This window comes from Adiantum capillus-veneris, chromosome 28, assembly GCF_014529385.1.
Source record: "Adiantum capillus-veneris isolate H3 chromosome 28, ASM1452938v2, whole genome shotgun sequence".
NCBI lineage: Eukaryota > Viridiplantae > Streptophyta > Polypodiopsida > Polypodiales > Pteridaceae > Adiantum > Adiantum capillus-veneris.
Genome location: NC_140958.1, coordinates 130,886,130 through 130,908,823, shown reverse-complemented (window position 1 = coordinate 130,908,823; position 22,694 = coordinate 130,886,130). Strand labels below are relative to the sequence as shown.

General features: G+C 38.3%; 1 protein-coding gene and 1 pseudogene across 1 annotated transcript; one reads left to right on the top strand and one right to left on the bottom strand.

Moving 5' to 3' along the window:
* Positions 1 to 2,742: 2,742 nt before the first annotated feature.
* LOC147421317 (uncharacterized) lies at positions 2,743 to 3,307 on the bottom strand. Its single transcript, XM_086504626.1, is given in 2 exon segments — positions 2,743 to 2,929; positions 2,931 to 3,307. Coding segments are annotated over 2 exon segments (564 nt in total).
* Positions 3,308 to 6,402: 3,095 nt separating this feature from the next.
* LOC147421316 (uncharacterized) lies at positions 6,403 to 7,960 on the top strand (annotated as a pseudogene).
* Positions 7,961 to 22,694: the final 14,734 nt, after the last annotated feature.

Here is a 22,694-nt window from a genome sequence, read left to right as displayed (position 1 = left end):
GGCTTCTTCAAAAAAAAGATAGAGTATAATGAAATGTGACTTGTAGATGCTCTTTGGGTACCCGCCCGTTGCATCCTTCAAATAAACACAGGATGGATGCAGGACATAAAGAAGTAGTTTGGGAGATGGGATGCATTACATTTGATGCATGATGCTTCAATAGAATCCAAGGTGAATGAAGCTTTTGTACAACGCTAATGTATTACGGCTTGGGAGGAATCCAGTGGGTCAAGCTTCATACATTACACCACCATTATTGCCCCCACTACAAAACTATTTTCTTCACTAAAAGAGGGAGTTTTACTCACCCTTACATGCTTGAGCCTATCATCTTGTTAACGATACGCATTATCTCAGCCATTTGGCTTAGCTCACATTCCCTTCAATACGAGAGAGGGTGTTGGAACAATAGAGAAGAGTCAAATCGATTGTGCACATTATGCTCACTACAAGTTCAAGAGTCTAAGTACCATACACTACTAGATCTCTTAGCTTCTAGTCACATCCAAACTTGATTCCCTCACATGTTTAGTCATGACCTAGATGCACACACTTTCCTCTCCCAACCACAGGGTGTACTCTCCATTGCGACTATCATCATCACAATTTTGGAGCATCAAGAATCACTTATCTGCCAAACACATACTACACCACATAAAGCTTTGGTCCCATAGGTCATATGATAATGAAGTCTATCTTTCTCTCTCTATCTCTTTCTCTTTTAGATCTCTTTCTCTAACTCTTTATCTTTCCCTCTATCTCTTTCTCTCTCTCTCTCTCTCTCTCTCTCTCTCTCTCTCTCTCTCTCTATCTGTATCTCTATTCCAATCTCATAGAAAACAATCTCATTGCTACACATTTTTCTATGAGATTCTTCAAGACTAAATGATGCAGTGCATTGTTTGGATGTGTCATAGGGGCAATAGGGGCCATCTCTACCACTTGCAGAGACACTAATTACTCTTCTCAAAGTTGGAATGTCCATTGCTGTTTTTTGAAATGTGCTCATGAGCACATTGGCCAAGATGACCATTGTGAGGGGGTTGCTATTTTACAAGCCAAAACCCACGAGCTAACGAGCCTAGTATCCAAACATGTGATCAAAATTTCCTGTTTTAACTAGTATATTTTGAAGTGAAATTATCATCGGATAACTTTTAGCTTTATTAACCCCTTTATAACATTGTTATTCTTCATGATGTATGTAAGAAAAGTAAAGTGATTTTGCCAACAATAAACCCTGACAACTTAGTACGAAAACTTATTCATACGCAACACCATAGTTTCATCTTGTAAACTTCAAAATATGGAGTACAAAAAACATGTGTAGCGCACTACAAAACTGGCTAGGATGTGAGAAGCAAGCAATGTTCTCTGCCTACAAGCAAACACAAACTACACGAATATGTAGGTGTTCACACTCCGGCAAGGGTAGTATGAAGCTCGTCTTTTGTTTACTCTAGACTTGTAATGAGCCACAAAACTGGCGGAAGCCACAAAAATGGCTCACATCAGGATTCCAATAAATGAAATATAACTTTTGTTACATGAAACTTCTTAAGTATGGGTTCAAGACATGAAAAATGTTTCTACATACACAATTTACATGAGAACCTCAAAAATAAAAATTTTACTTTTCTAAAATTAGCAAATTTTTACGTAAAACTGCACTTCACTACTTAACTTAGAGAAGCAAAAAATGTTGGCAGTCTTTGTATATGGGTTAGAAAAGCTTGGCATATCTATCACATACCTATTGAGGAATTTTTCAAAGAAATTTGGGCCTGCTTAGCAGCGATTTGATTTACTTTCAAAAGAAAATAGAAAAAATTTGTCCATCCGCACAAATTAGTCGTAGAAGATGGCAATGGAAAGACACCTTTACACCTTCATTTAGCTCTGTACTGTTTTTAATCAATGCAGATTGAGTGTTGGGCATAATTCCTTGAACCTTTTTTTATGTGGATAACTAACATAGTGTTAGAGAATTTTTTAAAAAGTCTCAAAAAGCCACAAAAGTGGCTAGTTTTATACAGGACTAGTGTTAAAGCAGATTGGTGGACTAGCTTATTGGCTTCCAACTCTAGTTTTAAGTGACATAATAAGACACAATAGATGTGTTTACATGGCCTGTAGCGTTTTGTAATGCATGATCCACGCACAAAATCATCACATGTACACGATGGAAACACACACATTGTAGCAGTGTATGGAGCTCCTTTTCTCTTTGACCCTTGTGTAGTCAAAATGAACTCAACATATTCCCGTTGCTGAACCACAATGGTATGCACTACCTAACATCCCACGGAAAATGTAGCACCAGTTCTTGTTTGCGTTTCCTTACTGATTTCTCTTCTTAAGATGACTTTTTGACCCTTTGTATATTCTGGTGGTGCTCCTTTGCTTGCAATGTTTTGTCTACGACCTGTAGGGTATTTAAGAACACATGTTTCTGTTATGCCTTCTAGAATAAATCTTGCATTTTGAAGACAACGAATCTCATTAGGAATGAGGCATGTTCAACTTCCACAACCCATTTTGTTGGTGCAGGTGATAGAAACCCATATATTGTAGTTGTTGGTTTCCAAGTGTGCTCCACACAATCACCACAAAACCATATCATTTGTGGTTGAATATCTGATTCATCCTTTGAGACACGAATTCTTCCATAGAAAGAAGGGATAGGAACTCCCTCCTTTCCAGCACGCCCCTTTGAATCTATGTATTTCTGACACTTTGCTTTTATGGTTCTAAGATATCCCTGACACCGTACATGCTTGCATGATTGGTTCCTCGTATAGCCCACAATGTTGGACTAACATCCACATCTCTTATTTGTGTAGTCACTTCATTTCTACTAGCACTTGCAGTTGGATAAGAGTGTCTTTGTGGCACTGGCTTAGTGATCCTTTAAAACTATAGCCTGTGGAATTGGTGACACAATTGATCTAGGTCTCTTCTTTCTTACTGTCGTAGTATTATCATATCCAATACTTACCTCTGCTCCAACTCCAATTTCCTCTGCAACCACATTTGTGAGGTCTATTATTTTTCCTTGCGAATATGATCTTTTAGTCCACGTTGTGTCTCTTTGTTTCATCTTACAAAATATTGGTCCATATGCTATGTGTTGACCCTTCAAAAGTGCAGCATGTCTCGCCCCTTGAAAAAAAGAGGCTACAAGGCTTGAGAGACATGTATCATATAGAGACATGTATTTGACCCCATTGTTTGTAGCTAACCAACTCCTCTGAATGGACTCCGACAGGTTACTTCGAGGAACCAAATATCTATCATCTTCCTCCATTTCCTGCAAATTTTTTTACATTGTTAGTGACAAATAGAAGCAAGCATGTGTGGTTTTACTATTTGTGACTAATTAAAAAAAACTTTACCTTCAAAATGTACTCTCCCTAGTGGAAACCCTTGCATGCCACCATGAAATCCAAGTCTTAAGCATTCTTTCATTGTTGGGTCTGGCATTACCCATTTCCAACAACTCGCAGAGAGAATCTAGCTCATGCTTTGCACTCTCAGCAGTAGGGAAATTTTTCCAAGCTCTACACCTAATTTTGAATTCCTCTTGGTTCTCAAGGGAAATACACTTTCTAGAATGTCTCTCCAAGCTATCCTCCCAATCCCACAAGCAAGTTCTTTACTTACCTTCCATAACATTCTGAGGACCTCCATTAAATACTGTCCTCACAACCAACCAACTTTGTTGAGCCTCATCTGCCATGAAACCATGGAACTCAAGTGCACTAAAAAATTCCTTTTCCATGACCAAATTTTGCAAATTTCAAAATAGCGCTTGAGCCTATGTGTCCTCAATTTTGAACTCCCCAATGACTATGGTTTGAAGCTCTTGCATAAAGGGATTATAGACATGACAGGCCATGGAGTGTCAATCCCTTATCCTCTTGACATGATCAAAGCAAACCCAAAAATTTCCTAATTCCCTTCATGGCCACACTTTGTTCAGAAGATCTGCTCCTGAGATTGGACCCTTGGTGGTCATTTTTAACACATGACATCTAGAATAGTTTGTTAATGGTAGTTGACCTAGAAAAACAACTCCATTAATAAATTTCAACTTGCTTTTTGACTTTAGGTTCAAGATTCTCTCTAGTCCATGATTGAGATCCTTATCATCTCTCTTCTATCTTGCAATCCTACAAGAATTGGAAACAAGGCAAGCTTAGAGTGAATCAATAGCTAAAAAAAAGATTATATTTTCAAACATTAATTCAAACATCTGGAAATTCTTCAAGTACTGATTTACCTTTTGGATGACAACACTGGCAAGAGCTTCTCAAACAAGGCATTAAGCTGGTGACAGGAGCATTAGTTAACCCAAAAGGCATAATCTGATAGGCAAAAATACCCCATTCCATTGCAAAAGCAGTATGTCTGTAAGGTGAAGGTTATTTTTCCCAGATATGATTTCCTCTAGCACCAAGTCTTCTGCCACCTGCTTTTGTAGCAAACTTTTAGTCCTTGAACTTGTGCCTTGTTTCACTATGTTTTGCACCTTTTTCTTTAAATCATCAAATTCCTTCTTTGATGATACATCACAAACTCTATGCATATGATATCTTGTAGTCACACAAGGCTACACAAAATGGAGGACATTTGCAGTGTAGGCACTTCAAAGATCAATTTGCAGAATTGTCAACATCTGGGATCTTCTGTACACGACATTTCCAATGAAAATCATTCTTTGTACCTGTCCTTTGAAGGTAGGGATATAGGCCATTCTCACACAATAGATGGCCTGCACATTTTTTTATCCTGACTATCCCTTTAAAGCCTGAAACTCGTGATGTTACATCATCACTCCACACATGTCCACTGAACTTTGTTTCCATACCTTTACTTTTTGGTCCATCCACAGATGGTGGAAACTCAAATAAAACATTTCCATCATATCTTCGTGGTAGCTCAGTAGCCTATTGAAGTGTAAATACAAACTTAAATGAAATGCTGAGCACATTATGTGAAGGCAATTTGGTAATAAGGTCAGAAATACTGTGATAAGAACCTAAAGATTGTTGATGAGATCCCAAGACAAATAATCTCTTTCCAAACATAATATCTAAATGATATTCTCTCCCATTATGACCAGCAGTGCTTTGAGCCCCAAACTATAGCTCAGTACCATCCCTCTCATTGGCTTGTTGATGTAGTTAAATTATGCTTTCCAACAATTTGAAATACGAAGATAGATATGAGACAGAGAGAATAGCAGCATTATTAGTACAATCAATGTTTAATATTAAACCCTTGGAGTCTTCTATTGGACCATCATCAACCATTTTGCAGAGTTAATATTACAGCGAATTAGGTGTCAAGAGCCTGGTTGAATTCTAAATAGAGGAACATGTAGAGTTAACAAGTTAATTATTAAAGGTGAATGGCTTTAAAGATGAAGATATGATTCAATATCCAACTTGATTTCTCAAATTATGAAACGGAGTAACTTTTTTATAATACATGTCTTTATAAAAGAATAATAATTATCGGGATTGGCAAGAGTGCATGAATGCAAAGCAACTTCACATAGCAGAGGTAGAATTAACGGAATCCACATATGGTAGTACAATGCATGTCGTAGAGTAAATTGCATGTTTTCATCGCCAAAATAAAAGATGAAATTACAAGGTAGAAGTGTCGCTCGGACGGACGATTAATTGCGTTTCAACCCTGCCTCCCATTAATTAAGCAATATAGAGAGTTGTTTCATTGCCTAACAAGGAAATTGAGCAAACAACACCCCACCCTATTTGATCAAGGTATGAAGAAATCCCCGTTTCTGCATGCTCGTTTGGGCACAAATTTAATTCGTTAGTCGTAGAGGAGAAATTTCTTGTTTGATATAATTTTGCTAGTATAATTCTATTTGAGTGTAGTATTCCGGCCATTAGTGTTGAGGAGAACTTTCATGTTTGATATAATTTCATGTGGTATTGTGGCTATCAGTATGCATATAAGATACAATTTTTCCGGTGAATTATATCTAAGTGTGCAATCACTGAGCATGTGATGATCTCACTACTTACTTTTGGGGATGATGTCATGGGTTTTCTTTTCATCTTTTTCCCGCTTAAGTATGAATGATGGCTTTGATTGATCCACCTGACATAGTCATTTTCAAAGTAGCCTAGTTCTACATGAGAAATCCAATTACAGGAGGAAGTTGGTGGGGACACGTCTGGCATAATTTTTCCAGCAAAACTATGCATCAACCATGCATCATCAATGCTTGTTATTTAGAAATGTATGAGGATCTAATCCATGCACCATTTACTAAATAAATTCAAAAAAATTGAAAAAGCACGTGTAGTAGAGGCTTCTCGAGGTGGTAAAGTTTGGTACCTTCTTACACAATCCCTGCTCGCTCAGATGGTTTTCTCTGTGAGTTTTGTGCTACTTCAATTGATATGCCTATAACTTCAATACATTTACCATGTCCCGATGTATTTTCTCTTTACCTATTAGGAAAGCTACAAAAGGAATGTAGGGAAGGATGAGAAAAAGATACCAAGTGCTCTACGCAAAGAAGAGCAGGAGCATAAACTCATGTTGATAAGAAAAATTGTGACCAAAACATTTGTGCGAAAGATTCATAGAGTGTATTTTTAAAGGAACTACTTTGCAATGCTTGTGTCTATGGCATTAATAGTACTCTAGTATCAAATGAAGTTAACCATCTACTTGCAAATGTTAATGTATCATCAATCCAAGCTTGGGGAAGCCTTGGTTTGATGTGCTCTGGGGATTGCCAATGTTTGAAGCCTCCAAAAAGATCCCACTGGATAAATTATACCAAGTTTCAACTGCAGCATATTCTCAAGATAAGAAGATTTGTATGCTTGATTTGCTCGGTGCTGATGATAATTTGAAAATCTCTTATGGTATTCTTGGGGGTGACCATGAGTTCATAATATGGTGTGCAAAAGAGGTATGTATGGAGCAACTTTTGACCGAAGCCTCTAGAATGCTCTCCCAAGTGGTGGAGAAAAATATTAGAGGCGAGCTCTTGACTTTGCTAGAGCATCCGACATTGAGCCAGTACTTCAATGATATTCTATTCCGTTATAGAGATAGCCTTTTTGAGCCTCTCTCAGAGTAAATGATGGTGGAAAGTTCAACAATAAAGCAAGTTGATCTACCAAATGTTGCTGGAAGAGTGGTTTACAGGTATCTTAAATGGATCTCTTTCTTAACAATAGGTGATACTTTGTTATGCCTTTCTTAATTTCAATTGTAACAATCTACTGTGAAGGTTTCTCCTATCCTTGTTGAGTAGTATGAAGATATACACTCTCCCTAATATTTGTAAAGCATGGCCAGTGTTGTCACCTCCATACTTCAACTATTTTCAGAGAGGATAGGAAGTCTTCATGTGCATTTCTTCTTAGTGATTGGAAAAGAAAGCATTTTCAATGGTGGGTTGATATGAAGAAAGGATGTTGTATTCAGGAGGAAAATGAAGCATATGCAAGACATAAAAAAGGACAGTGTATATTGGACTCAGGGTCAATTGGAAATATGAAGGAAGATACATTGAGACAGGTGCAAGAGCCACAAAGAAATATTTTAGAAGCCAAGAAACTTTAATTGGAAAAGCTGCCTGCAAAGACAAGACGAACAAAGGTTACTGTTGAAGACACACCAGGTATAGAGACTCACATTACATGCATGTTTTGTGTTGTTCATTGTATAAGAGTTTATAATTTGGCCATGCATTGTTTTGAAAATAAATGTAGGAAAACGTGTGTTGATCTCAATATTACACATGTTGAGAAGAGAAAGAAGAGATTCACCAAGTGACATGATATACTTGCCAATTCAATCCTTCTCTCAACTCTCTCGTCGTGCATCCAAGGAGAGTGTGGCAATTCTAGAATCTGACTACCATGTCTTGGGTAAGGACATGCTTGCGGAAAATCTTGGTTGAGACTTTAAAACGATATGATCATTTTTTCTAAAGGCTAGCGGTGAGAGAAGGCTACAACACAAGAAGACTTGCGCTTGGAGTGTTGATTTACGTGTTGTTGACCTACCAAGTGGATCTATGATTCCAGGTTATGTTTTGGTAGTTAAGGAGTACTAAATCACAAAATTGATTAATATTCATGTATATTCTTGATGTCCTTCTCGTATAACTGTGTAGGGTATAAAGCAATGCCTTGTTGGAATGATGTCTCTGAGATCATGTCCTCTACTCATTGGGCATTGTGGCAGCTTGTATGAATAACGGTGGATGGCACTTGTTATGTGCTGGATCCACATCATCTCTTCCGATTGTTGAGAGTATGGCCTCAAAAGTATGGATGGAGGTTCATCTTCAATGATTGGCTGAGACGAGAGTGCCATATGCTTACACTAGAAATAATGATTTTGTGGTGTAGGTGAGTTTCAATAAAAATTGCATGATGTACCTCTTTATATCAAATATAGATTTTTATGGATGATGCATTGACATTTAAGTATTATATATTAAATAACATTTATGTTCTTTTTATTTTTTTAGAAGAATGCATTTCATATGCTTCTTTGAAAAAGATATGGCTGCACACCATTGCTTCATTTTGAAGAAGGGAATATAATAGGAAAGGAGACCCATCAAAGTTTGGACTATTATATCCTTTAACATTTTCTTCCATCATCAAAACGCTCCAAACAAGCAGGCAATATCGGAAGTCGACGAGGAGGAACTGAGAAAAGTCTTGTTTTCATGTTCATGTTTGTGGAGTTTCTAACTACTTACAATAGCACTGCCTTGGAGCTTGGAGCAGGAACGGGACTAGTTTTGAGAGCATGTCTACATACATGAAGGTGGTTTCTTGTAATGGAGAATGAAATTCTATTATTGATAATCATCTTTGACCTTTGATATCTTCTTACTTTGTGGATATGGGAGCCTCCTCATCATATGTACCAGTAGAGGATGATGATATGGAGACCTTTGACTTTCAAGTGCCCACGGATTGGTAAGTTCTAACTAAAAACATCATTGTATTCTTCTTAACAATTTTTTACATTGTTGAGATAGCGCCCTAGAAATAGGTCTTTGCCATGTTATGCTGCAGATATGGCAAGATTCATGTGCCATAGAGATGATCATTTCGATCGACCATTGGTGGAAAAGTGAAGATCACAATCAGTTTTTATTGATGATTTTGCTCTGCATAGTGATGATATTATGGTTTGCAACAAATATGGACATATTACCTTTGATTGAATCTATGGTTGTGTTTTTGTATCGGATTTGCAATTGCTCTTTTTATTTTAGATAGTAGCAAGTACATGGTTATTGCTATAATTGGATATATTGACTTTTAATATCTATATATTTATGTTTAGTAATGACATTGCTACTTAGAGGCTTGCTTTCTTTGCAATACTCTATATGTAGGTATCTCTCTCTCTCTCTCTCTCTCTCTCTCTCTCTCTCTCTCTCTCTCGCTCTCTCTCTCTCTCTGCATCTCTATTGAATATGGTCCATAGCTCCAAGTGATCACAACAGTGGGTATTGATAAGGGAAACCAAGATGGAGGTCCCACAAGTCTTACACATGTTATAAGACGAACTATCTTAAAAGATTTTTTGTGTGGTACGTATGTCACCAAGGGACATGCATGCTAAAGGGTAGGAAGGCCAAGTAACTAGACTGCCTCAATGGTGGTGTTAGGAGGTATGGAGATTAGGATCGACAAACAAATTAGAGGTTGATTTGGCATAGGGTTTGGTGTTATAGGTCGCTGAGTGGGCGGAAAGCTAGGCCTCGGGTAGAGTTGAAGGTAGACGATAGGCGTGACAAATGGAGGAACCGGTGACAGTAGGAAGGCAAGTCCATGACAAATCAAGAGAGAGGGGATGCATGTCAACTGGCGAGGGGTAGGTCTTTCAACTTGGAAAGATTGTAAAGAGAAGTATCTTTCCAAGTATTACATTTTATTTAATATAGAGGGAGGTAGTAGTGGTGGGTGAAGTAACCAATTTTTCTAACATATATATTTCTAGTAGAAATATATAACTAGAAAATATGATTATTTCCAATCTCATTATTTCTAGCTTGGGTGTTTTAGCTCGTTGAACTAACATACCCCTTTTTGCTGCGGGAATGCTACCTGTAATCACATTTCCCGTGGAAAGTGGGTCCATGACTCCTTATGGAATTATGGAGGTCTCTTATTTTCAGGAACCATAGCATACTTTTTGTTTGTTTCCACAACAAGAGGAAACAATATATGTTTGTATGTATAAATGTATGTGTTTATATATGTATATATACATGTATATATGCATCTGAGTATGTATGTACATGCGTACACACACACTAGTACTTTAGTAAAACTAAATTTAGCTTCCTGTTTTTATATAGATTTAGATTCCTATCATATTAGTATTCCATCGCCTCCATATTATAGTCATGGATACCACTCTCATACGATGGGACATGAAGAAGAGCCTTCAAAGAGAGCATCTTCAGTTTATTATGAAGAGGACCGGATTCCATGTCGGTACAATAGATGTCAAGGCTTACATCAAAGGTCGTGATGCCAATGTCGGGGTGTTTATGCTCATGCAACAACTCTCACACACTGAGATGAATCTATGGTTTGTATTCTTTACTATAGTTTATATTTATTTACTAGTTGACGATGAGGATGCCATCTATGATCAAGCTACTCCTCATTCTCACACACGGCATAGTCATGCAATCCAGGAATCTCAAATGGACACCTCACAACAACCGTTGCCTCTCGGCCTTGAGAGCGAGATGCGTGGCGATTATGCACTGCCCAATCGTCTATTGTCTTTAGTGCATACATATAATTGTAGATGTTGAGCTATATATAGTATCTCTATATATAGTACCCTGGTCCCCTCTATATAAACGCATCTCGTGTGATCAGTAGACACACTTTGGGGTTTGCATATGATGGTGTTGTCGCTCTCTCTTCTCGTCTACCTGCGCTCTCTTCCTCCGATTCAACATGGTATCAGAGCTGGATTGTGATTATCCCTAACGTGCAAGGCAACATGTTGTGGTCACAAAAACAGATTCACAACAGCGAGCAGCCAAGTTGATTTTTATGTTTTCTATTATTTCCTTGCGTGTATGACAATAGATATGGAGAAGAAGGTGCTTTGGGTAATGTGCTTCAGCGAATGATTGTAGTAGGAGGATGCCTTGCATCACGCTGTTTTTGTGCAGCAAAGTTTTAAGTAGAATCTAAAGAAGGTGTATATTCAGAGAAGCCTCTACAGTAGCGCGTTTAGGTGATTGAGGAAGTTTCATGAGCAGAGACAGAGGGAAGGCATGGTAGCCCGTTTTGATTAGAGTCGTGAGAGATAAAGAGTGCATGAAAAAGCATGAAAAGTGGCGGTGTTCAAGTTTTCTCCATGCGACTGTTAATCCTTGCGATTTTTGCTACGCCAATGTGCACCCTGTTGTTCATGAGAATCTGCACCACGGGCTTAATCTACATATAGGACTTAGTGAGACGACCAAGACCAAGAAGCCCCTGGATATTGTCGTATGTGTTTTCCTGTTCTGCAGAGGGCTTCATGATCCGTGGCAAGCTATTTTGTAGTTGGCATGTATATTAGCTGCCTTTGCTATATTTATAAGCAGGTCGATAAATCTACGTCCTCATTTGTGTGGCCTGTATCACTGCGCACAGAGAAATAGGCTCGTATCTACAGAAGCAACTACATGAGAACGTAAATCGCTAGGTAGCTCTGGCACGTTTGAGCCTACAGTAAGCAGGATTTGAGACGCAAAGCATTGTAGCAACGGTTGATCAGGGCTACGAAAATCAACTGGAGCAATGCCTAGTGAAAGAACGGTTCTATATTTAACGTTTTATTTGCATGCTAATTTAAGAAAATACCCAAAGTAAATTTGCTATGCAATTATAAGCGTGTCCGGACTTGTATTATTAGCAGCATACGTTATCTGTATGCACTCTTGCAGGCCGACGATGAGAGTCGGCATGTTCTGCAGGCCTAGTCGCAGGCTTAATTAGTCGAAGTTATGCAGGCCAGGACCAGTTCGAGTGGCGATTGAGACGCATGTAGGGCGCTGACTCAGCCTATTTGTTTTTTGTGATGCCATAGTTGTGATGCACGGTTGTGTTTCGGGTGAGTTCGTGGCAAGCTGAGAAGTATAGCGAGCAAGAGAGGGCATAGTTGTGTGTTGCGCAAGCTCCCAGGATTCTTCTCAGGCCGTTGCAGACTTGATTCAAAAGTGTGCATCGATTAGTGGTTTGTAGTGTGCATGAAAAAGTTATCTTGAGGTTCTCTATTCTTGGCCACGCTATCGTTTTTAACAACGTATTTTGGGTGTATACATTCGTGGTTGCATATGTCAGTCTATTTTTGGCAGCGTATTTTGCAATTTGATTGGTATCATGAGATACTATGAATATTCTTTTTCATTTAATTTTCATGCAGACAAAGCCACATCCTTACTTCATTGTCAAGTTCGTTACTGGTTTGGTCAAAATGAGATATGAATATGTTGTGCTCGTCATTGGCATCGTCACAACTAGTGTTCTTGATATTGATCTTTCGTCTATTTGGATTTGATGCAGATGAAATACGTCTCAAGATCATGGCATTGATATGCATAAGTACGTCCAATGTCATGTTTATGGTATGGAAACACGTTCAAATTATGTCTTCAAAGCCTTCTCTTATGGTTAAAAGGATTTCTTCTCGTCTCGTCAAAGCCATGTGTTATGGCTAGCATGAAGCCTTTCGACATGGAAAAATGACTTATGGCTACATTGAAGTTTTCATGTCTCGTAAAATATTGATGCTGATGAATCAGCATAGATGAAAATCTATTGTCTCGTGTGGCAACTGAACATCTATCGTCTCGTCTGGCTATTGAAACTCTATCTTCTCGTCAGTCTCACTGAAAATCTATCGTCTCGTCAGCCTTATCCTCTCGTCAACCTTATGTTATGGAATGCATTTTCTCTGCTTGCATTCATACAAAGGGACCCCATCTATATGTGTGCACATGTGATTACATTGATATTATGTTTTTTTTTTTTCTATGCCGTCTACATATGTCATTGCATTGTCGTTGCGTTTGTTTCTATGTCGTCTTTAGAACGGCACCGCGAACCGTCTCTAAGGACAATGTGATGTGGTTATTTCTAATCTTCACGTCTCGATATGTTTCGTGAGTTCATATTGTTTACAGGATGAAAGTCACATCAAGCAGTGTGTATAGAGGCTCGAAGATATTCAAGCTGCTCAAAGATATTGAAGGTTTTCAAAGATATTGAAGAATTTGCATCAATTCAACTGTATATATAGGGTTGTTAAAGACCCTTGAAAGGGCATTGGAAAATAGGAGTGATGTACCTCCTTTGAACATTGTAAATGAATATTTAAAATAATTTAATATAGCGGTGGGTATATATAGTGCTGTGGGTTTTTCCCTTGAGCCCCCAAGGGTTTTTTCATCCACAGTTAGGGACCTTCATTTGAGTGGGGGTGTTGAGCTATATATAGTATCTCTATATATAGCACCCTGGTCCCCTCTATATAAACGCATCTCGTGTGATCAGTAGACACACTTTGGGGTTTGCATATGATGGTGTTGTCGCTCTCTCTTCTCGTCTACCTGCGCTCTCTTCCTCCGATTCAACAGTAGACACTATGGGGTATGGCATGTAAGATGTCTTCTTAGAGATGGAGAGGTTTTTAGCTTTTGGGGTGCTCGTTACACGATAGATCCTTTTAGCCTTCCGAATGGAGATTGTGGCCTATTCATTGCACAAAATCTACAAGTCCCACCACATTTAGAGGTGACCTTATGTGATTTTATGGACCTATACATGGATGGGACTCTTGGCATCAATTTAGAGTGCTACATCCATAGCATGACCACCTATGGTTTGTGTCTCAATGCAGCATCCCTTCCAGATAGAGGCATTACCCATGCAAAAAGTCAGAGACTTTATGTAGATGGAATCCCATATACACATGGAATTATAGCATCAAGGAAGGAATGTAAGAACCAATATCACATTTGTGAAATGCAAAAATAGACATGAACCGGCATACATGAGCAGAGATGTTGCAATATACATTCTTGTAAATGCCATTAGATCATTAGGTGCCAATGATGAACTATTAGTGAACTATCGCTTTTGTAGGCCAGAAAGAGCACCTCCACCTCTAGATTGAATATGTAAAAATGTATACATGAAATGTGCAATTGTGGATTATGTATCATATGCTCGAAATTTGCATCTCTATGTTTGATACTATTGATTTTTTTCCTTGATCAATTTGTTTCTTTTTAAAATGCTAAGTATGTGTTACAAAATATCAAGTTTTATTTTTGTATATAAAATGCTTATAATTGTGTCTATACTCCTTTGTAAAAGTTATCCAAACAACTATGAGCGATTAAAGAAATTATATGGTTTGCATTTTGACAAAGAGAATGATGTTTTTGATGATGATGATGGCATGAATAATTTTATTCATCATTGGTATGAAGGAAGTGAAGCATGCAACAACAAAAGTTTTCTTAGAGAGAAAGGGCTATAGAAATCTACGAAGGAGAAAATTTTTCACGGTTGATTATTCTAAACCTCCAAAGTTATTATGCTTAGAGTAGTGCATCTATTTTTGCACTATTCAAGTAAATTTATTCTCCATTTTCAATGTTTATTGCAATATTTGAATGCTTTAATACTTCATTTGTATATGGGATTTGTTCAAAAAGGTGCAGGCTACTATCTCAAAATTTATTACCCTCAAACTATACCCTTACTCCATCAAGAGATGAAGTGAAAAAGATATTGAGAAAGCTTGAACTCAATAACACCACCATACACGAATATCCCAACGATTGTATTTTGTATAGAAACGAATAGGAAAATGAAAAAGCATGTCCAAAACATAAGTGCAACAATAGCTACATGCTCATGGGATTCTCCAAACTCCCCACCAAGAAGAGAGAGTACCTAGGAAGCCTCCTTGTGAGACTTCCAAAAAAGGCTTCTCACTGATAAGGGAAGAAGAAGAGGATCCGTACGAAGGGATGAAAAATCTAATACTTGATGCATCTACTTCCCAAAGGAGAACTCAAGTTTAAATGGTAGAGCCCCCACCAAAAGAACGAGAAAGAAGTGAGTCTCTTGCCACCTCGGCGGAGATGGCTCCATGAAGACGGCGGGCAAAACGCTCTCCATCACCCCCTTAACGGAGAAGATCATTGCACGCTTGTCCACACCATGATTCAAAGAGGGAAAAGAGAAAATAAGAGAAGGAAAAGGAAAGAAAGAGGTCACCCTCTTCTCCATATTCTTAATCCTCTTCTTTGTATGAAGAAAGTGATGGTGCAAACAAGGAGGAACAAGGGAAGAAAAAGGTGAGAAAGAGGTCACCCTATTCACCATCTTCCTCAAATTCTTCCTCTTCTAAAGAAAGTGATGGTGTAACCTTCAAATCATAAAAAAGAAGAGGCCATAGGAGATCCTATGCCGCATGGAAGAGGTTGTCCAAGCTCAAAAAGTTCAAAGAGGGAGGAAAGAACATCTCTTTCCTTACCTACGATGGCAGATTTGGTGCTACAGACAAAGTCTTGGCCTTCATTCAACAATTCGATGCGGTGTTTGAAGATGAGGGTTTCATGGAGTCCTCTAAGCTACGCCATGTAGCTATGAATTTTCAAAAGTCTGCCACGCAATGATGGTCTAGCCTACGGGCAAATGGTGAAGCTCCACAAACATGGAAAGATTTAAGAGATTCCATCATGAAGCAGTTTTTGGCCACCGATGCCAAAGACTCACCAAATGGCAAAGCTTGAAGCTCTCTCTCTAGGAATCTAATCACAAGTATGTAGACAAGTTTTGGGACTTACATCTCAAAGCTATTGTCTTCCAAAAGATGAATTTTGGAGAGCAAAAACAAAACAATTTTGCGGGTCTAAATGAAGATATGGTGGAGTATGTTAACTCCAAAATGCGACGTACCATATTTGGCGATCATACACCATACCATGGTGGATTCACAAATCAATTTCCAACAAGGGGCTAAGAGAAATCTTAATCCCACGGAGAACAAGGACCGTAATAATGAGCCTAAGGGAAGGACATTGTCCAAAAGCCTCCTAAAGGCAATGCCAACAACAAAAAGCTAAGGAGAAGGGAGTTTATAAAGGCAAAACTAAACTCTCTCTTGAAGATCTTGAACATTATCATAAAGATAACTGCTGTTTCAAGTGCAGGGAGCAAGGGCAGGCCTATCATGCTTGCCCCCACAAGATTACACGAAATGAGCCTTCTAGAGCTATCTTGGTCAAAATCCAAGAAGAGGATGCTCACCACAAAGGATCTCCTCTATGCCATGCTTGGGGAAAGGTAAGAGAACATGATGCTTTGATTCTCTTTGACCCTAATTCTACTCACAATTTCATATCCACAGAGTTGGCCACCCAGCTAGGCATCCAAGCCTATGAGAAGCGAGATGTCCTACCCGCAGATGAAGCTTTCAAGGGGCAAGAAGCTTCAGTCACTCCCTTAATTGGAAAATTGAGGCTCCATGTCCAAAGCTATGTGGACAAGGAGGACTTGTTTATCTCTCCTCTCAAGCAAAAGGATGTAATCCTAGGGGCACCATGGTTTGATTTCCTAGCTGCCACTGTTAAATTCCCTGAAAGGCAAATCTACTTAGGTTCAAGGAAAAAGATATGTACATAGATGATAAGGAGTTGGGTAACACCATGCCTATTGTACATACGCAATCTTCCAAAAATAAGTCAATAAAGAGCTCTGTTTCCGTGTACACGATTTGTGTTAAAGATTCTCAAAATGAACCTAATGCTTTAGCAAAAGAAAATGTAAACAATCATAAGAAATTAGAGTTATCCAAATTTCTCAAGGGATTTCAAGATGTTTTTATTGACGACATCCCTTGTGAACTACCTCCTAAACAAGGCAATGATGTCCATGCAATTGAATTTCTTCCAGGAAGTTCACCGCCTAATAAACCTCCTTATAGAGTTTCTCAATCTCAACAAGAGGATATTATGCAGAAAATGCATGAGTTAGTTGATAAGGGCATGGTTAGGCCTAGATTATCTCCATTTTGTTCACCCGTGTTATTAGTGCAAAAGAAAGATGACACATATCGTATGTGTGTCGACTATAGATCAGTAAATAGGATCAGTATCAATAATAGATTTCTCAATCCAAGGGTAGAAGACCTATTTGATAAGCTACAAGGGTCAATCTAATTCAGTAGGATTGACCTAAAAAGTGGATACCATCAAATAAGGATAGTCAATCAAGACATTGTAAAGACCGCATTTCACACTACGTTTGGTCTTTACGAATACATTGTCATACTTTTTGGCTTGAGCAATGCACCAGCCACATTTAACGGCTTGATGGAGAAGCTATTTAGGCCTCACCGAATCTTTACTAGAGTGTTCTTTGATGATATAATCATCTACCCTAATTCACTAGACGAACACAAGAAACATCTCTAGGTAATATTTCAAGTCTTGCGAGAGAATAAACTTTATATTAATCAAAAGAGAAGTGAGTTTTTCTTACAAGAGATTCAATATTTAGGTCATATTATCTCTCAAGATGGCACCCAAATGGATCCATCAAAGCTAGAGGTAATAAAAGGATGGCCTAATCCAAGGAATCTACACGAACTAAGAATCTTTATAGGTATGTGTGCATACTATGGACGCTTCATAGAAAAGTTCTCACAAGCAGCGGGACCATTACATGACCCAACAAAGAAAAATGTTAGGTATACATGGTATGCCAAGGAGAAGAATGCTTTCAAAAAGCTTAAAGAAAAGCCTATCTCTCAACCTGTGCTTACACTGCCGGGTCTCTCAAAGCCATTTGAGGTCCAATGTGATGCTTGTGGTGATTGCCTTCGAGCTGTTTTGCTCCATGAAGGGCATGCCATAGCCTTAAAAAGTCAAAGGCTCAACCCTGTTGATGAATCTCTAGGCATATATGAAAAGGAACTCCTCGTAGTTCTACATGCCTTAGACTCATGGAAGCACTATATATTGGGGACTCCTTTTATCCTGTGGATGGATCACCAAAGCCTTAAGTACTTCATGATGCAGACCAAGCTCTTTGATAAACAAATGAAGTGGGCAAATTTTCTTTTGCAATTTCATTTTTATATTGCTCACATTGCTGGGAAGAATAATCAAGTAGCCGATGCACTCTCAAGATGGCTGAGAGTGAATGTGGTTTCCATAGCAACTCACAATGATCTATCTTCAATGATAGATGAGTAAGCTATTGATCCCGATTCTAGATATGTGATTTCAGCGCTTGCACTAGGGAAGAATGAGGAACCATTTACATTACAAGATGGTTATCTTCTATATGGCAATAGACTACATGTTACTAACTCACTACGTGAGAAAGAGTTTTACCAAGCACCGAGCAAACTTTATCGAGCGAACAAAAAAACCGAGAAATATCCAGACGCGTGTGCGCACGTGCGCACGCGAGAGAGAGAGAGAGAGAGAGAGAGAGAGAGAGAGAGAGAGAGAGAGAGAGAGAGAGAGAGAGAGAGAGAGAGAGAGAGAGAGAGAGAGACCACAGTGAGTAAAACTTTGGTCAAATTCAATACAAAACATGATACTTTTGCATGAATCACAAGAGAAGGAATTATTTGTTGCCATTCTCAAGTCATCAGCAATAATTTAGTGAACACTGATATCATTTTTGAGCAACCAATTAATTATAACATTTGGTTTCATCAAGTACAAAACATGATACTTTAGCATGAATCGCATTCATCATCGATGAAGGCATGTCTTTTATTTGGCTTGTCGGAGGTTTGAACATTGTATCGTGGATCTCGCACCATCCTTTTAGCCTCAGCCTCAATGTACACTGGCAAGGCACTTCAATTAAGCAAAAAGTGAACACATCAAAGAAAATAAATGAACTTTGAATAGTGCAAAAAAAGATTTTGCAAAATCATATAAAACCGCATCAATAGCCACCTAACTATTGTCAAATATTGCCATGAGCATACATAGCTTGAAAAAGAAAAATTTAAGTAAGGAGAGGCACTCAAAAAATAACATGTCCATGACCAAAAGAAATGGAATGCTCACAAATGATCAAATGGGTTCTCAGCGGGAGGTCTATTCTCCTCATCCACATCTGCAGAAAGTGAGGCCTCATGTCTGTCTTGTCCTCTAGATTGGGGATGAAGTAAAGATGACACATATGTTGAGATCAAAGCATCATCACTATCCAATGTTGCACAAGCACATCCTGAAGAGAGACATGCTTTGAGAACAGGAGCAGTCCCACAACCAAACTCCAAACAAAGGCCCTTCGCCCTACATAAGAGCTCAAGAAGAGTAGCAATGAAGTAAGAGCTACGTTGCATGCATCCTCGCCATGCATGTCCAGAATCCATGACTACGTAAGCAGACTCTGGCAAGTAGTGTTGCATGATGGTATCTGTAGGAGTCATGCTCATTGCACGAAACAATGACATACTCTCATCAAGGTAAACCGAAGGTGGTGCACCTTGCCTATGAATGAAGAATAACATTGAACTATCACCCTGCAAAGAAACATGACAAACACTTAGAATGTTATAGTTTAATCATTACATACACTAGGCACAAAAGAAAAACAAACTCAACCTCTTGATGATCTCCACCCACATCCACAAACCCGTAAGATGAATGATGAATAACAATCACTCGACGATGAATAACCATGTTAGATGCTCTACTTATCTTCTCAATCCAATACAGAGTATCACCTACCATATAGAAATCTGATTTTCAACAAATGCAAATAAAGCAACAATAAGGTTTTCTTAGTATAGAAGATATTGATACCTGCACAATAGATCCCAAAACAACAAGCCATCCCGAATCTGCCAATGTACTGTGCGTCAAATGAATGGCGGCTCTCACATGCTCCTCAGTGCAAGTATCCCATGGAGGTTGTGAGGGTGTAGAATGTAGGACACCTCCAAAAGGCAAGTCAAGAAACACAAAATCAGCAGCCCATGGAACGAGCCTACCATCTCTCCTGTATCCACCAGCATCTGTAAACCGGACTCTGACCATATGCTTGGGTAGGGGCATCCATATCAATGACTACACACCAGAATGAAACTCACGTGCAATGGTAATATAATCCTCTGATATAGCGAGACATCTATGATCTCTCGGTGCCAGTAGAACAGACTGCTCTCTAGGGAAAACAAATCGCACCGAATGATGCAAGCTCTGTGTACCAATAGCATGTGTCAGTTATAAACAATGAGATCACCAAACCATGGGTGCATTTTCATAACATAGTGCAATAAAAAAACAATAACAAGATTAGAAATCCTTTGTGAGTTAAGAAAACTATATTATTTATGGACACACCTCTCATGTAAAGCTCCTCCTCTACCTCGTGTTGCTTCCCCTTATGTTTTGGTAGAGAAGCTATCAAGGAACACAACGAAGCGAAGATATTAGTGAGCCATAGCAAAGAGATCAATAAAAGTACATGCTCACACATGTCATAAGATTAGTTAACCTTTTCTTTTATGCTCACACCTATCATTTCTGTTGCAACGATTGTCTTATGTTGCTTCCCTGTATCTTTAGGGAGCCAACCTGTCAATAATACATTAATCATGCTCAATAACCATGCACAAAATTCAACAAAGACTGTGTTATATCTCACAAAACATAGACAAAGTCATTAAAGAGAATCACATGCATGAATGGATCTATTATCATGTATGGTCTCACTCCTTGCATTTGCATCAGATGTGTCAACAGTTGTAGAGGGATGAAAAGTCCTTTGTGCATCGTGGATCTCTCTCTCACGACCCAACACATAATTTTGATCCAGGTCTATCCACCAACGACAGTGATCTAGCTCCCATTGTGATCGATGATGCATAGTAGGAGGATACATGCTATCCTCACTATCAACACGGACCCAAGATCGAGCAAGAAAAGGAATGACTAGAATGTGTTGTTTCTCCAACAAATGATAGAAGTATCTAACAAAAAATATATAACAAACTTTTAAATTATCAGAATGAAACTCACAAAATACAAAATAAAGTTACATTTTAGTGACCACTACCCATATAGCAGTCTTTGTGAAGCCATTCGATAGTAGCCGATCTTCTTAAGAGCTTGCAACTCAACATCACTATTTCTGCCCTCCAAAGACACCTCTAATGGAAACATGAATTTACGAGCCTCTACTATCATTTCTCCATAGTAGAGCTCCAATGTAGCTGCTGGAGGAATTGTGATTCCATCCGGCACATCCACATAGTCAAGCAAAAGTATCTCAGCACCATCAAGCACTCTTTGTATAGCACCCCCTCTTTTCAACCAACTATAACAATCAAGTGATATAATTTATAAAAAGATAAATTATAAAAGAAACAACTAAAGATAGAAACCCAAACTCGTGTTACCTACCTACGAAATCTATGGTCACCTCGAGTCAATCAGTAAGCCGCTCGTGTAATCTTGCTAGACTCCAACAATGATAATCATAAGATCTTATTTTTCATTTTTGCATCATGAAGAGCAATTAAATTAATCTTCTCTAATGTCGCCAGACTCTCTTGGTTCCATTTCAAACTCGTTACTTTATCAAACCACTCTTTACAATGTCGAGGATCAAAAATATTCAAAATTGTCACATAAATTTCATTAAAAAAAAGCACTTAAAAACAAACAATGCAACCTAGTCAAAAGAACCATACCTTTCCAACACGATCCTCATATTTGATGTACAAGTCTCCGATTATTTGTTTCTCTTCTTGTTTCAGATCTTGTGGTGATAGAGTATCTTTCTTGCTCTCTGTCTTACTTTGGAGCTCCTTTGAAATTTGAACCTTTCAATAAGTATTCAATAAAAACATTAAAATCACAAAGAAATTATACTTAAATTCAAGAATGCAGTACACTTACATCAAATAATAAACAAGAAAGATATCTCCGTGTAAGAGGATGCCAAGGCTCTTCCCCTTTTGTTCCTCTTTTTCAGAGAGTGTCAATCAGTTTTTGATCTGCCTCTGGTAGTGCACGAAGATAATCTTCATGATCGGCCGCACAAATATTTGAGAAATTGACAAGTTCATCTCTCAAGTGAGAGGTAATCAAAGCATGTGTGTTCATGTTACAGAAATGAATAATTTGTTTTTAAAGAAGTGCCAAAATAATATAAATACATCAAACAATGCACTTAATTTAGCATTTTACTTACAAGTTCATTCTTTGAAGACTAGTCAACAATGCAATCTCTGACACCTTTGTAGTATCAATTATTGTACATAAAACTCTACAATGCCTCTCTTTGTTAGTAGAGTACATTTCATTAATGGCTTCTCGCCAAGCAGCTGTCCGATGATTCCCTTCCCACACATAGAACATTTTTTGGGCAAGGGATTCAAATTGTGGATGTGCATCTACCTCTTCTTCAAACTCTATATTGACTTGTTTCCATATTGGATCCCATCCATCAATAATAGCATCTTACAAAAAAAAGACATACGTTTACTTATGATCATCAAAAGAAATGAAAAAATGTAAAAATAAGAAAGCATACCTGTGACTAGAGTTTCTTCCATTTGACATGTAGACAATGAAATTATAAATGCACCCTTCT